The 23,826-nt window shown below is 48.8% G+C and overlaps 10 protein-coding genes; 5 read left to right on the forward strand and 5 right to left on the reverse strand.

The window, feature by feature from the left end:
• Positions 1 to 922: 922 nt before the first annotated feature.
• Positions 923 to 6,475, forward strand: FFUJ_09614 (related to SEC7, component of non-clathrin vesicle coat; the record flags this gene model as incomplete). XM_023568464.1 has 2 exons in its annotated part: positions 923 to 2,191; positions 2,243 to 6,475. 2 exons carry the CDS (start codon positions 923 to 925, stop codon positions 6,473 to 6,475), a joined length of 5,502 nt encoding a protein of 1,833 aa, XP_023435659.1.
• Positions 6,476 to 6,940: 465 nt separating this feature from the next.
• FFUJ_09613 (uncharacterized protein) lies at positions 6,941 to 8,099 on the reverse strand (the record flags this gene model as incomplete). XM_023568465.1 has 2 exons in its annotated part: positions 6,941 to 7,896; positions 7,946 to 8,099. The coding sequence occupies 2 exons, from the start codon at positions 8,097 to 8,099 to the stop codon at positions 6,941 to 6,943; spliced, it is 1,110 nt and encodes a 369-aa protein (XP_023435660.1).
• A 572-nt stretch (positions 8,100 to 8,671) lies between these two features.
• Positions 8,672 to 9,554, forward strand: FFUJ_09612 (uncharacterized protein; the record flags this gene model as incomplete). XM_023568466.1 has 2 exons in its annotated part: positions 8,672 to 8,791; positions 8,877 to 9,554. The coding sequence occupies 2 exons, from the start codon at positions 8,672 to 8,674 to the stop codon at positions 9,552 to 9,554; spliced, it is 798 nt and encodes a 265-aa protein (XP_023435661.1).
• A 497-nt stretch (positions 9,555 to 10,051) lies between these two features.
• FFUJ_09611 (uncharacterized protein) lies at positions 10,052 to 11,682 on the reverse strand (the record flags this gene model as incomplete). XM_023568467.1 has 4 exons in its annotated part: positions 10,052 to 10,850; positions 10,899 to 11,085; positions 11,158 to 11,552; positions 11,612 to 11,682. 4 exons carry the CDS (start codon positions 11,680 to 11,682, stop codon positions 10,052 to 10,054), a joined length of 1,452 nt encoding a protein of 483 aa, XP_023435662.1.
• A 350-nt stretch (positions 11,683 to 12,032) lies between these two features.
• On the forward strand, positions 12,033 to 13,191 carry FFUJ_09610 (related to component of pre-mRNA polyadenylation factor PF I; the record flags this gene model as incomplete). XM_023568468.1 has 4 exons in its annotated part: positions 12,033 to 12,197; positions 12,252 to 12,304; positions 12,364 to 12,596; positions 12,650 to 13,191. 4 exons carry the CDS (start codon positions 12,033 to 12,035, stop codon positions 13,189 to 13,191), a joined length of 993 nt encoding a protein of 330 aa, XP_023435663.1.
• Positions 13,192 to 13,432: 241 nt separating this feature from the next.
• FFUJ_09609 (uncharacterized protein) lies at positions 13,433 to 14,356 on the reverse strand (the record flags this gene model as incomplete). Its single annotated transcript, XM_023568469.1, has 1 exon — positions 13,433 to 14,356. The coding sequence occupies one exon, from the start codon at positions 14,354 to 14,356 to the stop codon at positions 13,433 to 13,435; it is 924 nt and encodes a 307-aa protein (XP_023435664.1).
• Positions 14,357 to 15,182: 826 nt separating this feature from the next.
• On the reverse strand, positions 15,183 to 16,058 carry FFUJ_09608 (uncharacterized protein; the record flags this gene model as incomplete). XM_023568470.1 has 3 exons in its annotated part: positions 15,183 to 15,675; positions 15,724 to 15,876; positions 15,925 to 16,058. The coding sequence occupies 3 exons, from the start codon at positions 16,056 to 16,058 to the stop codon at positions 15,183 to 15,185; spliced, it is 780 nt and encodes a 259-aa protein (XP_023435665.1).
• Positions 16,059 to 16,695: 637 nt separating this feature from the next.
• Positions 16,696 to 17,559, reverse strand: FFUJ_09607 (uncharacterized protein; the record flags this gene model as incomplete). XM_023568471.1 has 2 exons in its annotated part: positions 16,696 to 17,310; positions 17,362 to 17,559. The coding sequence occupies 2 exons, from the start codon at positions 17,557 to 17,559 to the stop codon at positions 16,696 to 16,698; spliced, it is 813 nt and encodes a 270-aa protein (XP_023435666.1).
• Positions 17,560 to 18,634: 1,075 nt separating this feature from the next.
• On the forward strand, positions 18,635 to 19,363 carry FFUJ_09606 (uncharacterized protein; the record flags this gene model as incomplete). The annotated part of the gene is made up of 1 exon (XM_023568472.1): positions 18,635 to 19,363. The coding sequence occupies one exon, from the start codon at positions 18,635 to 18,637 to the stop codon at positions 19,361 to 19,363; it is 729 nt and encodes a 242-aa protein (XP_023435667.1).
• A 1,292-nt stretch (positions 19,364 to 20,655) lies between these two features.
• On the forward strand, positions 20,656 to 22,962 carry FFUJ_09605 (related to FRE1-ferric (and cupric) reductase; the record flags this gene model as incomplete). Its single annotated transcript, XM_023568473.1, has 1 exon — positions 20,656 to 22,962. One exon carries the CDS (start codon positions 20,656 to 20,658, stop codon positions 22,960 to 22,962), a length of 2,307 nt encoding a protein of 768 aa, XP_023435668.1.
• Positions 22,963 to 23,826: the final 864 nt, after the last annotated feature.

The raw sequence follows: 23,826 nt of genomic DNA on the forward strand, positions 1-23,826 counted from the left end.
TTAGGATAGACCCAGGCAAATTTGATAGCCACTTGGTAGGTCTTTAGAATGCTTATTTTTGGCACCCATGTTAGATGCCGAAGTTTTTTTGCTCATTAAGGAATGTCTTTTCATAAGGTTGGCTCACATACTCCGCAGACCTGCAGACTTTGAAAAAGCTGTAATCGACTGTTGGCATACGCCTCGAACGGAAATACAAACTATAGAGGAATTAATCTTTTGTGAGGGAAGTTCTATTATCGTTCATTTAAAGCCCTGTCGAAATCTCCCGGATATGTGAAACTTATTAGGCAACACAGCAAAAATAGTTCTACATCTGTCTCCATGAATCTTTTTCCTGCAGGCTAACGACACTAAGGCAATTAGGCATTCACTCAGCCACATGTGGCTACTATACTAAAATGACTTAGAATATTTGTACCAGTACCTGTCTGAGAAGACACTACATCCATTCTTGGCCGCTAATTGGCGGGCAGCTTACGAGGCCTTCCCTGGGCTAGGGGTCCCGTAGTTAGAGCTCATTTTCGGGAAGCGGAGCCTCTGGAAACGCTGTCCACTTTGACTTCGCACCCCTGGTACTGCACTTGTTACAGTGTAATAGCTTTGAGAAGGGTTAGAAGCTGACAACAACACCAAGACACGGGCTATTCCTCTTCTCCCATCATTTTTGTTGGCTTCTGCCCAATCTGTATACCCCAAGCCGTAGTTGACTTGTCATACAGTTCAATCTGTGGGCTGCGCCGAGACTTTAAAGGTTACGTTGGAGGCACGTTAACTTAGCTCCCTCTCCCGCGGCGCCCACGTCTCCTTTCTTTAATTGCCTTGGGAGCGACATCAACTGACAACCTCTCTCCTTCGACTTCAATCTTCTCGACTCTCTGCACCCTAAGCGAATGGCCACTGGCCTTTTTTGCGCTCCCCCATGAGCTCCCTCAAATTTGTAGTGTCCTCACTTGAGGCCATTGCCTCGTCCAAGGATGCTCAGCGCAACAAGCAATTGGCCGATTCTACTACCAAAGCACTTGACGCCATCAAAGAACAGGACCAGCTTCCTGATCCCGAGATCGTTTTCGCTCCTCTACAGCTAGCCTCACGGTCCACAAATGTCCAGCTTACTACGACCGCACTCGATTGCATCGGCAAGCTCATCTCATACTCGTACTTTTCCGTTCCAAGTAACCCCCCCGAGGGAACCGAAGAGGGTGCCGAACCTGTCCCTCCCCTGATCGAGCGAGCGATTGATACGATATGCAATTGCTTCCAAGGCGAAACGACTGCTGTTGAGATCCAGCTTCAGATTGTCAAGTCCCTACTTGCCGCCGTTCTCAATGATAAAATCGTCGTTCATGGTGCTGGTCTCCTCAAGGCCGTCCGCCAAGTGTATAATGTCTTTTTGTTGTCGCGGAGCACGGCCAACCAGCAGGTTGCTCAAGGGACCTTGACCCAGATGGTCGGTACCGTTTTTGAACGAGTCAAGACGAGATTACATATGAAGGAGGCTCGCCTGAACCTGGAACATCTCAAGCATGGAGCCAGCAATGCCACGTTCGACCAGGCCGATACCCCCAACGGTGCCAATGACAGTAACGACCGCGACGAATCACCATCTGAGCACTCCGAAGCTGTGAATGCATCGACCGAACCTCCCGAGAGTGGCGTCAAGCTTACATTGAAAGATCTCGAGCATCGCAAGAGCTTCGATGACTCGAACCTGGGCGACGGTCCTACCATGGTAACGAGACTTCAACCCGAGCGCAGGGAAACAGGTACCCCGGTCTCTGATCAGGCTGGCCAGGAGTCTTCACCTCCGGAGGATGGCGAGGTGTTGGACGCCGAGGACGAGGTCTACATCCGTGATGCTTACCTCGTCTTTCGATCCTTTTGCAACCTGTCAACCAAGGTTCTGCCACCTGACCAGCTTTATGACGTCCGTGGCCAGCCAATGCGCTCCAAACTCATTTCTCTTCACCTCATTCACACCCTTCTTAACAACAACATTGCAGTTTTCACCTCTCCCTTTTGTACTATCAAGAATTCAAAAAGCGGCGAGCCTACGAGTTTTCTTCAGGCTATCAAGTTCTATCTTTGTCTGAGTATAACCCGCAACGGTGCCAGCTCTGTGGACCGAATCTTCAGTGTTAGCAGCGAGATCTTCTGGCTGATGATCAAATATATGCGCGCCGACTTCAAGGTAAGACTGATACATGCGCATAAAAGATGAGATGACTTACAAGGATGACAGAAAGAAATCGAGGTATTCTTGAATGAAATCTACTTAGCACTGCTTGCGCGAAGGACTGCGCCTCTTTCTCAAAAGTTGCAGTTTGTTACAATTCTGAACAGATTATGCGCTGATCCTAAAGCGCTTGTTGAAATTTACCTTAATTACGACTGTGATCAGACAGTCGATAATATTTACCAAACTATCATCGAAGACCTATCAAAGTTCTCCACTACTCCGCTTACTATTACTACAATCAACGAACAAGTCTATGAAGAGATGCGACTGAAGACAACACCCGCAAGCGAGTGGCAGCTCAAGGCAACACTCCCGCCCCCTCTGACCGTTGCTCATATTGCTCCTCATCAGGAAGCCGAACCTGACTATCCTAAAGAGTATGCAATCAAGCGCCTATCTATCGAAGCTTTAGTTGAGACTTTACGATCAATGGTGAACTGGTCGGCACCTATACGAGGTGATCCAGAACCTCCACGTTCCGAAAACCACGATCCCAAGGCTTCTCTGGATCTTCGACCGTCAATTGATCCAAGCATCAATGACAGCATCTCTCGTGTCGAAACTCCTCTACCACCATCAACCCCTATATTGGAGGATGATCCGGATCAGTTGGAGAAGGAAAAAGCAAGGAAGACGGCGCTGATGAAAGGTATTAACCAGTTCAATTTCAAGCCGAAGAAGGGTATACAGATGCTTCTGCGTGATGGTTTCATCCCAAGCGACAGCCCGAAGGATATTGCCGAGTTCTTGATAAAGGAGGACAAGCTCGATAAGGCCCAAATCGGCGAGTACCTGGGTGAAGGTGACCAAAAGAACATTGACATCATGCACGCATTTGTCGATACCATGGAGTTTGCCAAGAGAAGATTTGTTGATTCTTTGCGCCAATTCCTCCAGTCCTTCCGCCTGCCCGGTGAAGCTCAGAAGATCGATCGATTCATGCTGAAATTTGCGGAACGTTACGTTCTCGGAAACCCAAATGCCTTTGCTAATGCAGACACTGCATACGTGCTGGCCTATTCAGTCATCTTGCTCAACACTGACTTGCATAGCGTCAAGATCGCCAAGCGCATGAGCAAGGAGGAATTTATCAAGAACAACCGCGGTATTAACGACAATGCTGATTTACCCGATGACTATCTCCTCGGCATCTATGACGAAATCGCCGCCAACGAGATCGTCCTGAAGAGTGAACGTGACGCTGCCGCAGCGGCTGGCAATACTCCCGCCCCATCAACCGGTATCGCTGCTGGTCTTGGCCAAGCTCTCTCTAACGTGGGCCGTGATTTGCAGCGTGAGGCCTATATGCAACAATCTGAGGAAATTGCTCTGCGTTCTGAGCAGCTCTTCAAGGATCTGTTCAAGAGCCAACGCCGCAAAGCTGGCACAAAGTACATACTTGCAACGTCGTTCAAACATGTCAGCCCCATGTTTAACGTCACCTGGATGTCAATCTTCTCTACACTCTCAAGCCAGATCCAGAAGTCTCACAATCTTGAAGTCAACAAGCTGTGCCTGGAGGGTATGAAGCTCGCCACTCAAATTGCTTGCCTCTTTGATCTATCTACACCCAGGGAGGCTTTCATGTCGGCCTTGAAAAACACAACGAACTTGAACAACCCACAAGAAATGTTGGCCAAGAATATTGAGGCACTCAAGGTCGTTCTCGAGCTAGGACAGACTGAGGGCAACGTCCTTCGTGAGTCATGGAAGGACATCTTAATGTGTATCAGCCAGCTCGATCGACTTCAACTCATCTCCGGTGGAGTCGACGAGAGTGCTGTGCCTGATGTGTCCAAAGCTCGTTTCCTGCCACCGCAGAGGTCAGAGACCTCTGATTCTCGCTCTTCATCAAACTCCAAGAAAACCACACGAGCCAGAGCAGGAACTGCATCCAAGGGCTTCTCCACCGAGATTGCCCTGGAGAGTCGGTCAGATGAGGTGATTCGCAGCGTCGACCGCATCTTCACCAATACAGCAACGCTTACCGGCGAGTCCATGGTTTACTTTGCCAGAGCTTTGACAGAAGTCAGTTGGGATGAGATCAAGGTGTCTGGTTCCAACGACTCACCTCGTACATACAGCTTGCAAAAGATTGTCGAAATCAGCTATTACAACATGAACCGTGTGAGATTCGAATGGAGCAACATTTGGGAGGTTTTTGGTGAGCACTTCAACCGTGTTGGATGCCACAATAACATGAACATTGTGTTCTTCGCTCTCGATTCTCTACGCCAGCTGTCAATGAGATTCATGGAGATCGAAGAGCTGGCTGGTTTTAAGTTCCAGAAAGATTTCCTGAAGCCTTTTGAGCATGTCCTTGCCAACTCACACAATGTGACTGTCAAAGATATGGTTCTCAGATGTCTGATACAAATGATTCAGGCCCGTGGAGATAATATCCGATCAGGCTGGCGGACCATGTTTGGTGTTTTCACAGTTGCTGCTCGTGACCCTCATGAGAGCATTGTCAATTTGGCCTACGAAAACGTCAACCAGGTGTACAAAACCAAGTTTGGAGTCGTTATTTCCCAGGGCGCCTTTACCGATCTGATCGTATGCTTGACGGAGTTCTCCAAGAACCTCAAGTTTCAGAAGAAGAGCTTGGCAGCATTGGAACTATTGAAATCTCTGATTCCTACTATGCTCAAGACACCCGAATGTCCATTGTCGCAAAAATACAACAATATCCCGCCTCCAGATGGAGCCATACAGAATTCCGAAAAGCGATCCAGATCAAACACATCTGTTGAGGAGGGTTACTGGTTCCCTGTTCTCTTCGCCTTCCATGACGTTCTCATGACTGGAGAAGACTTGGAAGTGCGATCAAATGCTTTGGAATACTTCTTTGAGACTCTGCTCAAGTATGGTGGCACTTTCCCGTCAGAGTTCTGGGATATTCTGTGGCGCCAACAACTCTATCCTATTTTCATGGTGTTGAGGTCTCGGCCAGAGATGTCTAATGTCCTCAACCATGAAGAATTGTCAGTATGGCTATCGACCACTATGATCCAGGCTCTGCGGAACATGATCACTCTCTTCACACATTACTTCGATGCCCTGGAATACATGTTGGACAGATTCCTGGAGCTCCTGGCGCTTTGTATCTGTCAGGAGAATGACACAATTTCGCGAATCGGAAGCAATTGCCTTCAACAGCTGATCCTCAAGAATGTGACCAAGTTCAAGCCCGAACATTGGAATAAGCTTGTTGGTGCTTTCGTCGAGCTCTTTGAGCGAACTACCGCGTACCAACTCTTCACTGCCACTGCAATCAACAACACGGCTTCCATATCACCGCCACCGAATGGCCTCGAGTTCTCGTCAACTGCTTCGGCAACCACGCCTATGGATGAGACATCCCTCAAAATCAACGGCAAAGAGGAGTTGGAAGATGATCACAGTGTTCCACCCCCGTCAGCTGAAGATGAGCTCCAGACACCGACGGCTGACGCTCCCCATATCGCCCTCGAAGAGTTTAAACCATCTTCCAACCTTCAGCAACAGCCTGTAGTGGTTACAGCGGCTCGAAGACGATTCTTCAACCGAATTATCTCTCGTTGTGTGTTGCAGCTCTTGATGATCGAAACGGTCAATGAGTTGTTCAGCAACGACACTGTCTACGCACATATTCCCTCCGCAGAGCTTCTTCGACTCATGACTCTACTCAAGCGGTCTTTCCAGTTTGCCCGCCGCTTTAACGAGGACAAGGAATTGCGCATGCGACTCTGGCGTGAGGGTTTCATGAAGCAGCCTCCCAACCTTCTGAAGCAAGAGAGTGGCTCGGCAGCCACTTACATCTCTATTCTGTTCCGTATGTTTGCGGATAATGCGCCTGAGCGACTGGAGAGCCGGCCTGCTGTGGAGGACGCGTTAGTGCCCCTTTGCAAGGATATTGTTCACGGATACACTACTCTTGAAGAGGAGAGCCAGCATCGCAATATCGTTGCATGGCGGCCCGTTGTCGTCGATGTTTTAGAAGGCTTTGTCACATTCCCTGAGGATGCTTTCAAGAAACACATCCCCGATTTCTATCCTCTCGCGGTTGAACTTCTCACCAAGGACCTTACCGCAGATTTGCGATCATCACTCCTCCTAGTCCTGCGACGAGTTGGAGAGGTTGGCCTGGGTATCGAGGGCATGACACAAGCGGGACAACGGCGAGACAGCGAAGTCAGCAGAGCCACGGCAGAACCGGTTGGCGACCGAGAGGCGGACGCAAGGAGAATGCTTTAGGATGAGCGCCCTCCACGGTTATTGACGGCGAGGAGAAGCAGGGCGTTGGATGGATTATTAGAGAATGTTGGTTTTCATGACGTTGTTCTAGATGCCCCGGGCTATCCCATGCGGCAATAGGCCGGCCTGGGAATTTGTATTATGAATTGTATCGGGATGTGACAATAAACATGTATGTATTCAAACCCATCCCATCAGTGCTGGTCATTATTTGATTGTGGGCATTAAGAGCTTAGAATAACTCGGCAATTTCATACTAAATTTAGTACAAGATTAACCTAAAGTTAAGGCAAGTATTTCATTATACACTGTATGAAATCTACCCTACAAACGTAAGGAGATAATAGTTTGATATCTTTTTATTGATATGTTGATCTCCAGTACTTAGGTAGGACAACTGGCCTCTCCTTACTTCTATATTCTTTCTTTCTTTTGTTCCTAAGCTCCGTCGAGATCAAACTGCACCTAGTCGAGGATTCGACTGATGTAACTAGCCAATGGTTCTGCCTCCTCCTGTATGGTCCGATCTGGAAGCGTCCTCAACACCTGCTTCAGTTCCTGATCTTGTGAAGTCGCCGCCTTGACAACATTTCGCACAATAGCATCCTTATCCGCCGAATCTCCTGCAATTCTCATGATGCTCACGAATGATTCGTAAAAAACGATGAGAGTTTGATGCATGAGCACATCGCTTGTGTCCACCATGTTCAGCGCTGCCCATTGAAGTAGTCCATGCCCGATGAACTCATCGGCGTACTCGGGAAGAGGGAACAGGTCTGGAAATGGGGATATGGCCATGGCACGTGGATGAAGCGCAGTAAGACGGGGAATGAGTCGAAGAAGGCGATCTTGAGCAAAAGTTGCTTGGCGGTTGATGATCGCAGGACGGCATAGTGAGGCGATGAGTTCGAGGTAATGGCGATCCCATATCACGAGACGCCAGAGACTGGCGTGGCCAGGAATACGGCGCTTGATGAGCTGTGTTTCTGGTGGGCTGGTACCATTCACGCCGTTGGACATGGTTGTTTCAGGAATGATGTCGCAATCCGTCTCTAGCAAACTGCCCAACACTCTAGTAGATCGTCCACCGACATCTGCATCCGGAGAGCTCAGCCATATGCGAAGGAGCTCCTCGACGACCTCTGGCAACGAAGCCAGGGAATCAACCTCTGCAGGACTGGAGGCAGCCTTCTGAATGATGTTGAGAGCAAGTAAATTTGCGCCAGGAAGTGGTGATTGGAGAGCAGAAACAAGAGACTCTGCACCGCCGAGCGATAGACACTGTGTGAAGGAGAAGGGAGAAAGAAGCTTGGTGGTCAGAGAGAAGACGACGCTGAGGCTTGTAGGATCTTGAGTGGTGGTCTTGAGGAGAGACATAAGCGGAGGGAGTAGAGTTGGCTGAATGATGGGGATGTTTGAAGCTGTAGTCAGTCAGCGCCTAGAGCATCTGAGTTGTGGATGATTCTTTACGTGTGAGTTGAAGCTCAACATCGTCAAAGAGCTTGTTATTCAGTGGTGCCGATCCATTTCCTGGCTCATGAAGTTCAGTGAGATGTGCCAGTAATTCTGCCAGGCCAGTGACAGGAGCGCTGTCGCTGTTCTGGGGCACGACTCGCTCAGACATATTTTCTTTGTATGGTGTCAATGAATACACAGCGAGGTTGGCAAGGGTTGATTGTCGTTGTAGTTAAATGTCCGTGTAGGCGATTGCAGTGGATGTAAGCTGCAAGTTCACTGAGGGGTACGTAGTCTAGGGAGCCTGAAGGGAACACCACGTAACATATCGACCGCTGAGAGATGCGTCTAGAATTTCTGTGGCTGCAAATCGAGGTGCAAACACTGAATGTACTGCAAATACATTTATGTTTTCATCCTCTAGCATAGTTGCTTCTGTAGAATAAAATGCAGTCATGCTCGTCAACTACATACATACAATCATCAACGGCTGCACAGCGGGGCATTGTCATGGCGGAGAAATTCCGCCCTCTCTTTTTTCTGCCCGGCGCATTCTTCTAGAACTTAACTTACACCCCGCAAAAAATCATTCTGCGTCAAACCTCAATCGCGAATAGTAACGTCAGCTCTATCGCTACAATCACAGTCAGCCCTACCCGACCCGCCATATAAATATCCCCTCGGCCTTTGGATCGGCTCTGAAACCTCGATAGAACCACCACATTCCACGCGCGCACTCCAATGTCTCGAGGTGGTCGAGGAGGTGGCCGCGGTGGACGCGGCGGCGGCAGAGGTGGAAGGCCTAATGTGCCCTGGGACACAGGCGATGAACCTGATGCGAGACCATCTGAGCTATTTCCCGTATGTCCTTGTCTTCTGTGCTCTATCTCTATCCCAAAGCCCAAGAATTGTGACTCAGTGTGACACATCGCTGACTTGCAAACAGCCATACCTCGTCCCTACTCCCCGAGAACTCGCCTCGCACGAAAAAGCAGCTGTACAACATTATCTTCTACTACGGCATCAAGTCCACGCCTCTCCTCTATACACGTCCAAACGCACAGCTCTCAATGATCCAACAGCACCCCGGAAACACTACGGCCAGGCACAGAAGAATGCCCGCTTCGGCATCAAGAGCAAGGCCTCCTTAGACCCCTTTACAGCCGTGCCTACCTACTCCCATAAGTTCGTTCGCGAGGAGCGTGCTCTTCCAGATTGGTCCAACCGTCCAGTGTGTCGCGAGCTCTTCCCCATGGAACTCTACGAAACCATCGACGCTGCATCTGCCAACGACGGTGGCCTTCCCGGCGGTTTCAAGCGCCGGAAGTTGGAGCTCAGTAGCGTTAGCGCGCTTCCTAGTGCCGAGGAAGCTTTTGGTATGGGAGGTGATGGCGAAGACGAGATGCAGGGCCGTAATCTCCTTGAGCGGTTACAGGCGCTCAAGGAGGAAGAAGGCGACGAAGCTGGCGATCTTGAAGATGAAGAAGGCATGGAAGAGGAAGAGCAGGATGAAGTTTACGACGACGAAGATGCGGGCGATTATGACGCCGAGAATTACTTTGATGGTGGTGACGAGTTTGACGACTATGGCGATGATGGCGGCGATGGAGAAGGGACTTACTAGTTGGTCGCCAAATGCTTTCACAAGGATAACAAAAAAGAGTATTTTGGAGAGGGCACAGCGATCATTTGTATATATATATATATATATCACGGCATAGCATTGGTTTGATACCCAAGTCCGCGATCTTTGTGGTCGTGGCAGATAATGAACTTGACATATTTGGATCAACCCTGCGATGTTGGTCTCGTATCTCTATGAAGCTCAAAGCATTGAAATGTCTAAGAGAATTTGGGTATCTTCAGATATTCCTCGAACTTCCCCGTTCGGTTCTCAATGACATCAGCAGCTTTTTCTTTTGTCGAGTAATGTTCATATATGTCGTAAGGTTGTATCCTCACTAAATATTCTGCTACAGTTGACAACCCCGTATCCTTCGCTTCGCCCAAATAATGCTTCTATGGCCCTTTGTCTTCAAACATGGAACGGATTCTTGCAATGTCCAACAGACTGGTATCACCGCAGCGCATCCCTCTCCTTATCATTTATGCCGCCGTCTTCTACGCATTCATGCCCATGGCGTACACTCCACTGTCCACAATCCCAGCCTGGAGGCGCGATAGCCGTTCTCGAGTGTCGGCAATCTGTCCGGCCTGGGCAACAATCGCGCTTCCCGTATCCCTGAGTGCCAATAAAACCTCGTTCAGTTGATCCTGGACCACTAAGCTGCCTGCGCTACGGTCGCGTAGAGCTCGGATCTGCTCATAAAGGCCGTTCTCGACACCAGGCATATCTCGCTCAATATCGCCGCGATATTCATCGAGACGAGCCTTGTATTTTTCAATATCGTCACAAATACGGTTGAAGTAGGTGATCAGATCTTGGGCATCCGCATGTGTCGAAGCAGCATCTGCACCCCCGGAATCAGCAGCTGGAGCCTGGCTGGCGAAAAGACCTGTTTGGTGATAGTGTGTCGGGAGTTTGAGGTTATCGGCGCCTCGGAAGCATAGTCGGGCATCAGCGGCGTTCTTTCGGGTCTGGTCCTGGAGAGCCTTGACGGTCTGAATATCGTTGTTGAGGGCAACTTGAACAGTTCGGAACTTTGACTCGACAAACTTTACGTCTAAGCCCAGTTGCTCAATATCCTTCTCGTGCTGGGGCATGAACTCGCCAATCTCGTCTCGCATCTTGATAACTCGTTGTATACCCAAGTCCAGCAACGCAATTTCGTCTTGTACGGGCTTAGCGAGGTCATCGAAGCGGGTACGGGGACGGATGCTGTCGTAGTTGATTTGAACGGCTGAGACTTGGGTTGTGGATTGGCCTAGTGTGTTGTTCTGCTGAGGCTGTGTTTGGCCACTGCTGAAAATTAGTGACTGTCATGACAAGGAGCTCCAAGTAACTCACAACAGACTGGTACCTGTAGCGGGCTTCGCTTGAGATTGGCCGAAAAGCCCTCCTGTGTTGCTTTGTGTATTTGTTGCTGTGGATTGGCCGAACAGACCTGTGCCTGTTTGTTGAGGCTGCTGAGTTTGATTTTGGGTAGATTGGCCGAAGAGGCTGGTTCCAGTTGTTGTAGGTTGCGCAGTGGTTCCTAAATTTCCCCAGTGAGCTCCTGGTATTTGCGGCGTCTAATCAAACAGAGCAGTTCCAATCTGCTACTGACCTTGTTGTTGGGTGTTGTTGGTGGCAGTGTTGCCAAAGAGCCCAGTGCCTGTGCCCTGCGTCTGTTGAGTGTTTGTTGCGCCGGCAGCGCCAAAGAGACCACCGCCAGCTGCGGGCGTAGTTGTCGTCGCTGTCGTCGACTGTCCAAATAGACCGCCTGTTGCAGGCTTTTGCGCAGCGTTGCCAAAGAGAGACATGGTTCCAGTTGCGCCTGGCGCTGTTGTTGTGTTGGCGGTGGGCGTAGAGGTGGTAGAAGAACCGAAGAGACTACCAGCAGCGGAGGGCTTAGAAGTGGCGGTTCCGCTATAGAATTGATTGAGTGCGCCGGTTAGCAAGAAGAGGCCGACGAGGTTGTAGAAGAGAGGAATGTAACGAGCTGAGTTAGGATGGGTAGTGCTGAGTTAGGTGGATATGATGGATGGTGAATGATTGTTTTGTTAGAGGGTGGAGCTTACAAGGCGTTAGCAGCACCAGTGTTGATGCTTAAACCACCTGCTGGGCCGCTTGCTGAACGGATCAATGACATACTAAGGGGGAAAAAAAAGCCCTTTGATTGAATGCGACAGTGGCTACAAAGTTAATTTCACGCGATCTGCCCGTGTTTTGACGCCGCGACACGACAAAAAAGTCTCCAAGCTTCTTGGAGAATACAGCGCTTGGACCATTTTGGCATCCGGTGAGGCTCGGTGAGGCTCCCTGGAGCTACGGTGAGTCGACTCCCGGAGAAATGCGGCGCCGAGCGACCAATAGCTGCTTTATTGTGAGAGCTTGAGCTTGACGTCTTTGTACTTACATATCAACTCTCGATATTGACCAATTCTAGTCGCAACTACTTAATTTTACACTTGCCAACCTCTTATTTCCAGAATCGCAAAGATGGATATCGACGACGATGATGATTTTTATGTGCCAGATGAGCCAAAGACCGAGACCGCAGCTCCAGAGGATAAGAAGCCAAAAGCAGATGATTTAGAAGAAGGTGAAGAAGAGGACGAGGGTGCTGCTATGGATGAGGATGATGACTCTGATGAGGATGACTCGGTATGCGATCTGTGCGACCCGTCTAATACACTGCAACTGACAAAAGTTTCTTAGGACATCGACATCATCACAGAGCGCAAAGATGGCACAAAACCAGCACCACCACAGTACGCTATACCTTCAGACGCCGGTTTTCGACGTTACTAACCAACTTTTCCAAATTCAGACAGTCCAAATATAGTGACATTCGGAACATCCCCCAAAGAACAGCTTCAAGCGATGTGCCAACACAACCTGCGCCAGCACGGAAGGACTCCGAATCACGACCATCGGTTAACGTTGCTGCGCCAAGCGCCGATAAGACATCTGCTGCAGCATCTAAATCAACAATTGACGTGAACGTAAACCCGATTCACCCTGGGACGGGAAAGCCTATCACCCAGGTCAATATTGACGAAGGTTATTAACACGGCCAATTGTTGTCGCGCAAATGCTAACGTGAGCAATTCAAGACCTCCCAGACAGCGACAAGCCATGGCGGAAACCCGGCACCGATATCAGCGACTACTTCAACTACGGCTTCGATGAGTTTACATGGGCGCTTTACGCTTCCAAGCAAGAGACCGTTCGGGGAGAATTCGGAGCCGATGTCTTTGCCCAAAACAACAAGAAGATGATGGAAGACTTCAACATGATGATGATGGGGGGCATGGGTATGCCAGGAGCCGGCAACGCGGGTGCTCAGCAAGGGGGAATGCCTGGTGGAATGGACGGTATGCCTCCTGAAATGCAAGCCATGATGCAGCAGATGATGGCATCAGGTATGGACCCGAGCCAAATGGATCCCAGTCAGATGAACGCCATGTTCTCTGGTATGCAAAATGCTGGAGGAGCGGGTGCACAAGGAGCACAGGGTGGCCAAGGGGGTAACTTTGGCGGTGGTTTCGGTGGCAATCAAGGTGGTTTTGGGTATGATCAAAATATGTCTGGAGGCGGAGGCGGAGGCGGCGGCCGGGGAGGATTTGGGGGTCGCGGACGTCGTGGGAGATGGTAATCGCCTCTCTCCGAAGCCGCCCCTTTCTGAATTTCCACAGACCAAAACTAATGGGCTTTGTCAATTTGTTAATGGGAGAACCTGGCGTTGGGGCATTTTGCCGATAGGCATGGGACCTTGATAGATTGGCTCTCTTCACGAGCCACCCAGAAGGACGAGTTATCACTGAGTGTAGGCTTGAATACACGTCTTGGACTTGTCTCTGTACCTGCAGATTATACCCAAAAAAACTAGAAAGAAACTAGCTAAGCCTCACTTCAACGATCTTTGCTGGCTCTGTCTTTCCATCCACAGGCACTGCATTTGCTCCAGAAGTCGAAATGTACAGAACTCCCTCGTCCTCACCAAACACGCATGCTGTTGAGCCTGCAACATCAAAGGCCTTTGCTTCGCCCGCCACCACCACAGCCTTTCCGCCAGTAGCGGGGATTCGTACTACCGTGTTGGATATGTTGGTGCACACGTACATGGTTCCATCGCAAGCTAGAGCGAAATCATCCGCGACAAGTCCCGGGGCAAGCGTTTCAATGGGACCTTCAGCCTGGACTTGTTGCGTAACGGGTACACGGTATACACAGAAACGGCTTGTCGTTGTGTAATATACGTAAGTTTGCTCTGCGAAACGATGGACTTTGATACCATTAAGGCCAACTTGAAAAGGGGCATCAGCTGGGATTGTAAATGTGTCGTCTTCCAGGGTAACATTGTATGATCCTGTGGCAACACTGAGCTTGTATACTTTGCCATAGAGGCAATCTGTGATGAGTGCAGTGTTTTCATCCCATGTAGCTATGCCGTTGATCATGCCAATCTCAGGCATATCGGCTATCTTAGTCACCTTTGCCTGTTCGCCAGCGAGATCCGCGACCCAGATACTCCATGATCCTGGCTTGGACTTGGCACCTCCGAGCATGTCAAATGAGCCTGCAGCGACTGCAAAGACATCAGGTTTGAGACAGCAGATGCCCGTGAGTACCGGGTTCGGGATGTCATCTGGGAGGAGGACGCGTAGGATCTTGGAGCCAGTTGATTTCTCAGGATCAATCTCCCAGACCTCGGGGACATCAAGTCGAGTTGCCAAGATAGTTCCCCTTGGTCTGAGACTGATGTTTTCAAACCACGTTGGCTGGGAGTTGAGTTGGAAAATAGTTCGAGCATTGGACATATTTTCAGTTTTATGTCGTGAACAGCTTCTCGAAGTTCTAGCTCGTTCAGTCTGTCGTGCCTTTAAATATTGAGTTGCTGCATGTTACAATTGCCTTTGCTTATCCGCTGGGTAAGAGGGTTGCCACATGTCTTATTATACAGTCAGCCCAAGTAAGACCTACGCGTAAGATGCAGGATTGATCACCATCGGTGGATATCAATTAACAATGATAGGAATATTTCCTTCAAGAGTCAACATAGCTTCCATAGTAATGAAGCCGGATATCGTTTGAAGAGCAGAGGACTATTACAGGCATGATGCATATGTATAGACTTCCATTCATAATGGGCCCTTGACAATCACGGCAAATGGGTTCTTGCCCAGGTCTATATTTACAGTTAATTGTTGCTACTCTCCTTCCTCAGACCAGTCAAGGAAACTCAAATTGTGATACTCCGGATGACGAGAATCTGACATAAAATGGATCTGGAAGGATTGGCAAGCTCTCGTTGCTGATCCAAATCATTTGTATGGCCAAGAACTACGTGTCTTGCAACCCTTGGTGAGTAGTTTATTCCGAATGCTCGTTATCTGTGATGAAATTGAATCCCTTTTTGATGACTAGATAGATGGCATGGAGTTTGAAGACAGGATGATATTTAACAGATCCACTGACCATCCAGCGTATACATGTATTGGTTCAAACCCAAGAGTATCTCATTGTCCTGGTGTCGATAAACGGCTCAGTTTATACATCACTTGTCCTGAATAGATCATCACAATTCATTCTGCAGGTTGGTAAATCTCGATAGGGCTCACAGCGAGCAATCCTCTTCCTACTAATCTAAGCGAATCTCAATCTCTGAGTGAATCTGAAGTTCTGCTCACACCAAGCTTCAAGTTCCTTTCCATCAAAACGAGCTGAACCAGCCTCGTACACCACATCTCCATCGTTAAAGACACAGACATAGGACTTTCCATCAGCCACATTCAATGCCAGCGCATTGATAGAGACCTCCTGGTACTGCTTCTGACGTAAAGCCGGCTCCAGGTTGGAATATTGACCCTTGAGATCGAATCTGAAGCGAGAGTCCCGATACTGCGCAACCCAAGCGTCACCAACACCAAGCCAAAGACTGTCTACCGCAGATCGAACGGCGTCAGATGTCACTTGTAAGCCTTGACGGACAACGTCATGAGGAAGCTCCCATTTCTCAGTTCCATCGTCTACACGAGTGTAGAAAGTCTTATTAGGACCGAGGTATAGGAATGATGGCCGTTCGACATCATGTTCTGTGTAAAGATCTGCGATCTCCCCATAATCCTCAAGCTCAGAACTGTCTGCTTTTGGTGGTCAGTCAAGTCAATTGCAACAAAAGGGATACCACTTGCTTTTTGCGGCAATATTTCCTTCAGTATAACGACGACACTGGAAGAAGTGAGGATCGGGACCAAGAATGATGTATGCAGTCTTGTCCAGCCCCCTTCGATGATCAAAGTCAAGCTTTGGCTGACCTCCCATCCCTCTGTGAACTCGTCTTCCTCGCATGTCAGCAGGTATGATACTTTTCACTCTGTTGACTCACCCGTAACTTCTCGCTGGGCCACTGAAGAAGTAGCTCTCTCCTGCGAGGCTTACTGTGGCAGTTTCATGCGAGAAGTCTTCTCGCTGTGTCGGCCGACCGATAGAGGTACCGGGAATAGAATAGCCAGAGGACATCTTGTAAGGTTGTTACCCAGTAACTGAGTTGCAAGCCGGCTGGAACATCATGGGGAAATAGCCAGTATTTATAGACTTGCCGTGGTAGATATGCTAGTAAATGTTTTTGCCGTTGATTGCGGGCACCTACTGCTTTTCTTGTTTCATGAGGCTAGAGAATGGCTTTGCTACAGTCACAATGGTACTACAAGCGGCCTGTCAGACTCAAACGAGTTGTGAAAGGACCGACTGTGTCTGAATAGGGGCATATCGTGGGCGTCTTGATTTGGCGAGGTATCTCGTGTTTGCCGAGTGCATTTGCACGCCATAACTCCATTAAGGCGTTGCAAACATTTCCTAAACTGGACCATTCGATCTTTGTGATGTGATTATATTTGTTTTTGATTTTCTGTAGCAAGGAAGAATCGGCTTCCAGGGGGTATCGATGCAAACACACTCCTATACGCTGGGTATCTGTAACACATAGTTGTGCTCAAACCACCACCTCGCCGCCCAACCTGTTTTCGTTATCATAAAGAGGCGTTTCGAAAGATCTGCACTAGCTACAGTCTCCGGATGGCTCCATGCCTACGTGTGTATAGCCAACAAACATGAAATTCTGGTTATGTCACCAATCAAGCATTACCAATCTTGTACCTCAGGTAGGTATAAACTTCTGCGAATCCTTCTCTTGCTGGGCAAAAGATTGCGAGAAAGCTGCCAAACCGGCAACAATGCCAGCGGCCATGAAAAGAACCGAAATGATAGCCCAGATGACACCCCAGCACTGCGATGAGCCACCATATCGTTTTGCAAAAACACTCGCGTCGGACTCGTTGACTTTGCGCAGGATCAAGTCGTCGCAAATATCCCACACGCTGTACAAGGAAGACATGACGCCAATGAATAGGACGACGAAGCGCAGCGCTTGGGCGTGTTCGATGAACCAGCAAGCGATGAGAAGCGCAACAGCGAGCAGAACAGTCACGATGGTAAGCCAATCACGCTTCCCCCACCAGAGCGTTAGCAGGAAGCAAACGCCGAGCACGATACTCGCGATTTTGCTGGCGACGATGTTGAATCCGCAGAAGATGAGTAGTGCGCCAATGATAGAAGAACCGAGATAACCAGCGGGAAGCGTCAGGGCTTGACTGCCGCCGTAGAAATGTGTCACGCCACCTTCGTTCGGATCAAGACTGATTGACTTGACACGGCCACCTGTGAGGAGAGCAATAAAGGCGTGACCGAACTCGTGAAAGGCGATGACTAGCATCTGCGCATGTCAGTAGCCGACTTGGTGATTGTTTGGTTTTAAGGTACATACTTTGAAGGGCCAGAGGACCATGCGGACGTAGGGAACGTTCCATAGGATAGCTATAACCACAACATAGACACCGATGATGCCCAATGTGACTTGCTGAGTGTGAGTAGGGTTCTGAAGGTCGCGTCTGGCCAGGGTGTTGATGGTGTTTTCCGCTGCATATCCCAAAGCCAGCGATAAAGGATCAGGGTGCGGAGCCATGTTGATATCTTTGACGGTTTGAGACTCGTTATCGAACCGGGTTTACGGGTGAGAACCTATTGGGCAGTGGTGTTTACTCGAATCGCAAAGTCAATAAACGAAAGAGACGATTTTGAAGCAATGAGAAGCGAGGAAAGTCAGGGTGTGATTGTTCAAAGACAGATTTTTATTGAGCCAAGTTCCCCTCCATTGATTGACATTTGGCAGCAGACGCCTCGTAAGCCGCCGCTTCACGGCTTCTCTTGGCTTGAATTCAATTCCTTGGTGTTGACGCGGCATTCCGGGGCGGAGCTGAAACAGCGCCTCGCTCTAGAATGTGGCTGGAAATGGCCGCCATTGGCTGGTATTAATAGGGGACCGGGTTGCTAGGGAACACCCTGGAAATGCTCCATTAAAACTTTGACTTGACGACGTCATCTGCCTTTGAGAGAGGCACACGACCTTAAATCAAGACGATCAAGGGTCGTTTCAGAAGTCGGCGATTAATGTTTATTTATTCGCGGACAATTGGACCCCTCTTTCTATTTTCTTTCTACAATTGATTCTAGACTAGGCCCGAGTCACGCTAGAATTATGCTATAAGAAAAAGACTGCTCAATTTGGTGATATCTTCCTGAGCATCAGGTATATCTAATCATCTCATCATTCATGGGAGACCGCTCCTTTGACGCGCGCTTCATGAGACGTATAGGTATACAATACAGCGGCCGGCTATCAAGTCTCCTATCATGGCATTGTTCTTTAAGAGTTCTATACAATGATCATGGCCATCATGACAATAGCGGCAAGCAGTACCAGTCTCTAATTGTGAACTTGCCCATTCCATTTAGCTAGCATTCATCTTTTTCACCGAGAAAAAAACCATCAACATGAAGCTTCCAACTCCTTCTATTGCCCCATCTACCACTGCCAACAGTTCCAGTTCTGTGGACCCAGATAACGAACCAATAACCAGGATTTGTGCAAAAAAAAAAAAAACACATTGTCATGATACCGCAGAGCAAGGACCTTGCTGACCTCGATCGATAACTCAGCTAAGCGGCTCTACTAAACAGAAAATACCACGTTAAAAGCCATGGCATCCGCACCACAGATCCCACCCATAGCGATCTTCCCAAGCATCTTCCAAACCACACACAGCGCCTTGGCCTTTATGATGGCCTCCGATTTCGAGAAACAGAGCTACTGGCACAAGCGCTTCTCGTCCGAAAAAGCCTTCGAATGGCTTCTTCCGTCGACTGATTTCATGCCGCTGGTCAAGCCCGTTCTCGACCGGCTTGACCCGGCCACGGCCCGCATCCTCCACATCGGCTTCGGGACAAGCGACCTGCAGAATCATTTCCGGTCACGGGGCTTCCGCGATATTCTCAACGTCGACTATGAACCACTCGCTATTGATCGGGGTCGCGATCTCGAAGAGCAAGCTTTTGGAGACATTCAAATGCGATATGATGTGCAAGACGCTACGCAGCTAGATCTGTGCGAGAAGTTTGATCTTATTGTTGACAAGAGTACGGTTGATGCGATTTCATGTGGTGGAGAGATGGCGCTGCGGCGGATGGCTGCTGGTATCAAGCGTTGTCTTGCAGATGGTGGCGTTTGGATCTCGTTCAGCTATTCAGCCTACCGATTTGACCTGGATGACTTGCCGTTTGACGTTGAGGTCCTTGCCAAAGTCTTGACCCAGAAAACGTTGCCGAATGATCCAGATATATATCACTGGTGTTATCTCCTTCGGCCGAAACCAGATACAGCTCCGGGTTCACCTATAAGTACGGACGACAGCCCTGCGGGAGAAGGCTGAGGCGATAGTGTGCTTTCCAAATGAAAAATGACTATGTAATGTATTGCACAGATGGAGTTCTGCTGTATGGAATGCTCAACTTGAACCTGATGATGCGCCAGCTGGCTGGATAGTTCTCTTGCGTCCTTAATTGGATAATTCGCAGTTCTCAGACCTTCTTCCCCGTAAATAGATAGTATTGGTAATGAAATTAATTAAAACTTGACACCATTTTTCGAAATGCTTACAAACTAATTTACTAAGAGTTCGACTGAACTTCTTCCGACTTGTAGTTTTTCTTGGTAGACATGAAGAAAGAAGTAGGTTCTCAGACTGCACATGTAAAAATCTCTCGCGTATTTACGTGTTAGGTCTAATGCTGGGATACTGAGACCTGGGCACCACTTCTAAGTTCAATTGTTTAGGTGTGCTGAAGTAAGGTACGTGTATGTACCGAGAGCTATTTAGGCCGAGAAGAAGGCCGCTGAAGCACCATAGGGAGGTTTGTTTAACCTAGGGCTTTGTTCTTCCTGCAATCGGAAATTTTGTTACATCTGGATGACTTCTGGGCAACATAACGAGCCGCAGGTGAGCTTCCAGATCCGACACGCTTATAAGGCGATCTGAACAACATAATAAAATCGGTAGTCGGATTAATGCTTCCACCAGATACTCTTTCTCAAAGAGTCTATTCGAGACAAGACCCAATCATCGCTCGGTAGGTCCTAGGATATGCTCTAGATTGGGAAACCTTCTCAAACGTGCTCATTCCGTGCCAAGACCACAGGCACTCCCAGCTCAACGGTCTCAATCAGCATAAACGAGCCTATCAGGCCATTGATGACAGACACTTACACTTAAGAGAGCATGCATTTGTTAGCTAAAGAGCGGGATGGTGGCATTAAATCTGAGTTAATTTTATGCTTATCGTGACTACCTGCAGAGGCAGACACCACCAACATGAACAATGTCTATCCTGAGAGGGGTCGACAAACTTCAGGTCAAGAGTTTAATCACTCCCAAGAAAATGAAAGAACTTTCCTTATATTAAAGCTTGACTCATTCTGATCTGACTTTGTGCTTCTTCAGAGTTGAACCTTGGGCATCCTAGTTATCCCAGCCAGTTCACAGAAACCAGACCCAGATCATCTATTCCCCTCCACTTCAAATTGAGCAAGATAGGCCCCTAGAGCCAAGACAAAACTTGCTCACTGTGGCGTGTTATCACCCCAGCTCACGTCTACTCGCAAAGACTTAAGATTCTCGATGCCCACCTCTGTGTACCTAAACTGTAGGATCATGTCCCAATAGCTATGTCTCCATCAAAGCGAGTGGCTCTAGCAGCCCTCCTAGCACTATGTGCCACTGGCATCCAAGCCGATGGGACAGGCCTCATTGGCTGGGGAAAGACAATGTATAACCCAACATGCTCCTTCGCCTGTCGACAAGTTATCCGAAAACAACAACTCTCCTGTACTCCAACTGAGTCGACCGAGAATCATGGGACAGCGCATAATCCCGTCACAACACCACCCGATTGTTTTGTGGAAGACCATGTCTTTCTTAAGACTATGGCTCTTTGCATAGACACATACTGTCCCCTCGCAGGGAATCCTTCTATGAGTCTAATCAAAGACTATTGGGCATCGCATCTTGGAACAGGAGCTATTGGAAAATATGACTATGTCCCGGTCATGTCATATGAAGATGCTTTGAGTGCCGCCAGGGAAGACGAATTGATGGCTTCCCATAACACAAATTCGACATCTGGCCACAAGAGTGGTAGCCACCATAAAAAGAGAACTGCTCTTTTCCCGCGCCATGGTGGCCACGATACATCTTCTCACGAAGGTCTAGTGACCTTCAATGTGTCGAGTCCCTTGCCCGTTACTGCTGGCGGAACAGATCCCCTCAACGGGACCAGCTTCATCGGCCCTGAGGACTGGCAACTCCAGTATAACTATCTCTATGACTTTGAGGCCAACGAGGCTGGCCATACAACGGTGACTCTCACCATCACTCTCGTGGCCATCTTCCTCCCGGCGATCCTCTCACTGTTGAGATTCATACCTGGCCTGACTAAGAGCCGAGGATGGGCTTACTGGCAATCATTTCTGGTTGTCCCAGCGGTGTTTGGCGAGCGACATAGTGAGCCAACTGTCGCTGGCAATGTTCCCAACAGTGGACAAGCACTCTATATCGGCTTGATCAGCATTCTTAACATCCTACTCTGGCTCGGACCATATACGGTCCATCAACCTCAGGCTGGTTTTGCCTCCCTCAAGATGCAGACAATCAGCGTCGTTGGTAACCGAGCAGGTGACATGGCAATGGGTAACGTTGTGGCCTTGTTCCTATTTTCAGCTCGCAACAATATTCTTCTTTATTTCACAGACTGGAGTCATAGTACATATCTCCTGCTGCATAGATGGCTTGGATACTGGGCTATCTTCCATACAACCGTTCACTCTGCCATGCTTCTCGCAAACTATGTCATCCAAGGCACCTACGAAGAAGAACTGGTACGCGAGTACTGGATCTGGGGTATTGTAGGAACAGTGGCAGCGTGTGCGGTAGTACCCTGCTCGCTGCTGCCAGTCAGGCAGAAGATGTACGAGTTCTTCCTCGGGTCGCACATAATCTTAGCCCTCCTCTTCATTATTGGATACTACTACCATATATGGTATCTTTATGAGTACAATTGGGGCTACGAAATCTTTGCATTCGTGGCTGGGGGGATTTGGGGTCTCGAACATGTCGTTCGACTAGTTCGCATGGCTTGGCAAGGTAATCGAAAGGCAACGATTTCGACCATTTCAGACGCTGACGGAGAGTACATCCGAATCGAGATTGATGGAAAGCCTCTAGAGGGCGGTGTTGCGTATCTTGCTTTCCCTACACTTTCGTGGCGTTTCTGGGAGACTCACCCCTTTTCTGTCGCACATTCTGGCTCGTTGACTAGTGAGAACAGCAATCAACCATTGACAACTGGTGCCAAAGAAGAAAGCGTGACAGTCTCACCTAGTTCTACGACAGATGCTGAAAAGGCTGTTAATATCAATCAGAACACTTCAGTTGTTAGCGCAACTGAGGGGAGATCTACTGTCTTCTATGCTCGGGTCCGAACGGGCATGACCAAGAAACTCGCGTCACGGGTATCTGGGCAGCAGTCTGAAGCACTTCAACTTCGGGTGATCGTCGAAGGACCCTACCATCATTCTGGCGATATTTCACCTCGACTTTCACACTGCAAAGATATTTTGGTTATTGCAGGAGGTGTTGGCATCACGGCCTGTCTCCCATATCTTCGGCAAGGCGCTTCAGGCAATACAAAACTTTTCTGGTCGAGCCGCAAGAAAGGTCTAATCACAGCCCTGACACCAGCTCTTGCTGATCTGCCAAGGAGTGTACAGGTCGAAACGGTTGTGGGGGAGCGTTTGGATCTTAGGGGCATCTTGACCCAAGAACTGATTGGAGCGCCAGACGATGGTGCGCTGGCGATTGTCATGTGTGGACCTCCCATTATGGCTGATGAAGTGCGTAGAGACATTGTTGAGATTGTGAGGAGCAACGCCTTATGCCGCGCCTATGTGCTCTTGGATGAGGCTTATTCTTGGTAGTTCTGGTGGTGGTATGTCACTCAATCAAACAATCAAGATGACGATCTGCCCACTTCACGTAACTTGTACACTAAATGGTCCTGAATTAGAAGTGTTCATCGCTATAAGACTAGATGTCTTATGTAAATCGATCTTCATTTCATCATTTACCATGTTGCCAACATCAGGCCCAAGCTGGCGGGACTCAGCTAGACTAGCCGTTATGAGAAACGCGGACCGAGCGGATATATCTACTTGAACTCTATTCAGAGACGTTCTCGTTTCAAGATGAACCTCTAGATCAAGCTAGATTATTCTGTGTCGCATTGACCTGTTTTTGACGTAAACGTCAATTTCGGCATCGATAGTTGGAAACCTTGAGTTGCACGTAGTCTAGTATGCTCTATAAAAGTTCCTCAGACTACCACCGTAAGCTATCGATGGGTGAATTTCCCATGTGGGATATTCTCGTAATCAGCATCGTATACTCAACTGAGGAGGTCAGCATTTGCATGTAATTGGTTCTGTGGTCAGCAAGGTCAAGTTGGAGATCACGAGTGCGGCGCTGACCCGAGCGAATAATTGACAAATACCAAGAGCTCGATATGCCAGGTTCAGGCCCAGGTCCAGAGGCAGAGTTCTCACGTTTTACCCCTGGCAGCTGCATCCTTGACGTCCGATGACTTGAAGCTTGGCCCTGCAGAGAAGGACAGTAAGGTAGGTGATGGTTTTGACATGCGGTGGCGTTAGTAACAGCGCTCTGGAACCTCCTGTATATGAGACCACCTGCCTAATGTGTATTTTTCTTTATCATAATTAGGTATGCGTGGCGTTGAATAGGTTATAAGGCTTGGGCCCGAGTGACCAAATAACCACATGGCATCA

The sequence above is a fragment of the Fusarium fujikuroi genome, chromosome FFUJ_chr09, assembly GCF_900079805.1.
Source record: "Fusarium fujikuroi IMI 58289 draft genome, chromosome FFUJ_chr09".
NCBI lineage: Eukaryota > Fungi > Ascomycota > Sordariomycetes > Hypocreales > Nectriaceae > Fusarium > Fusarium fujikuroi.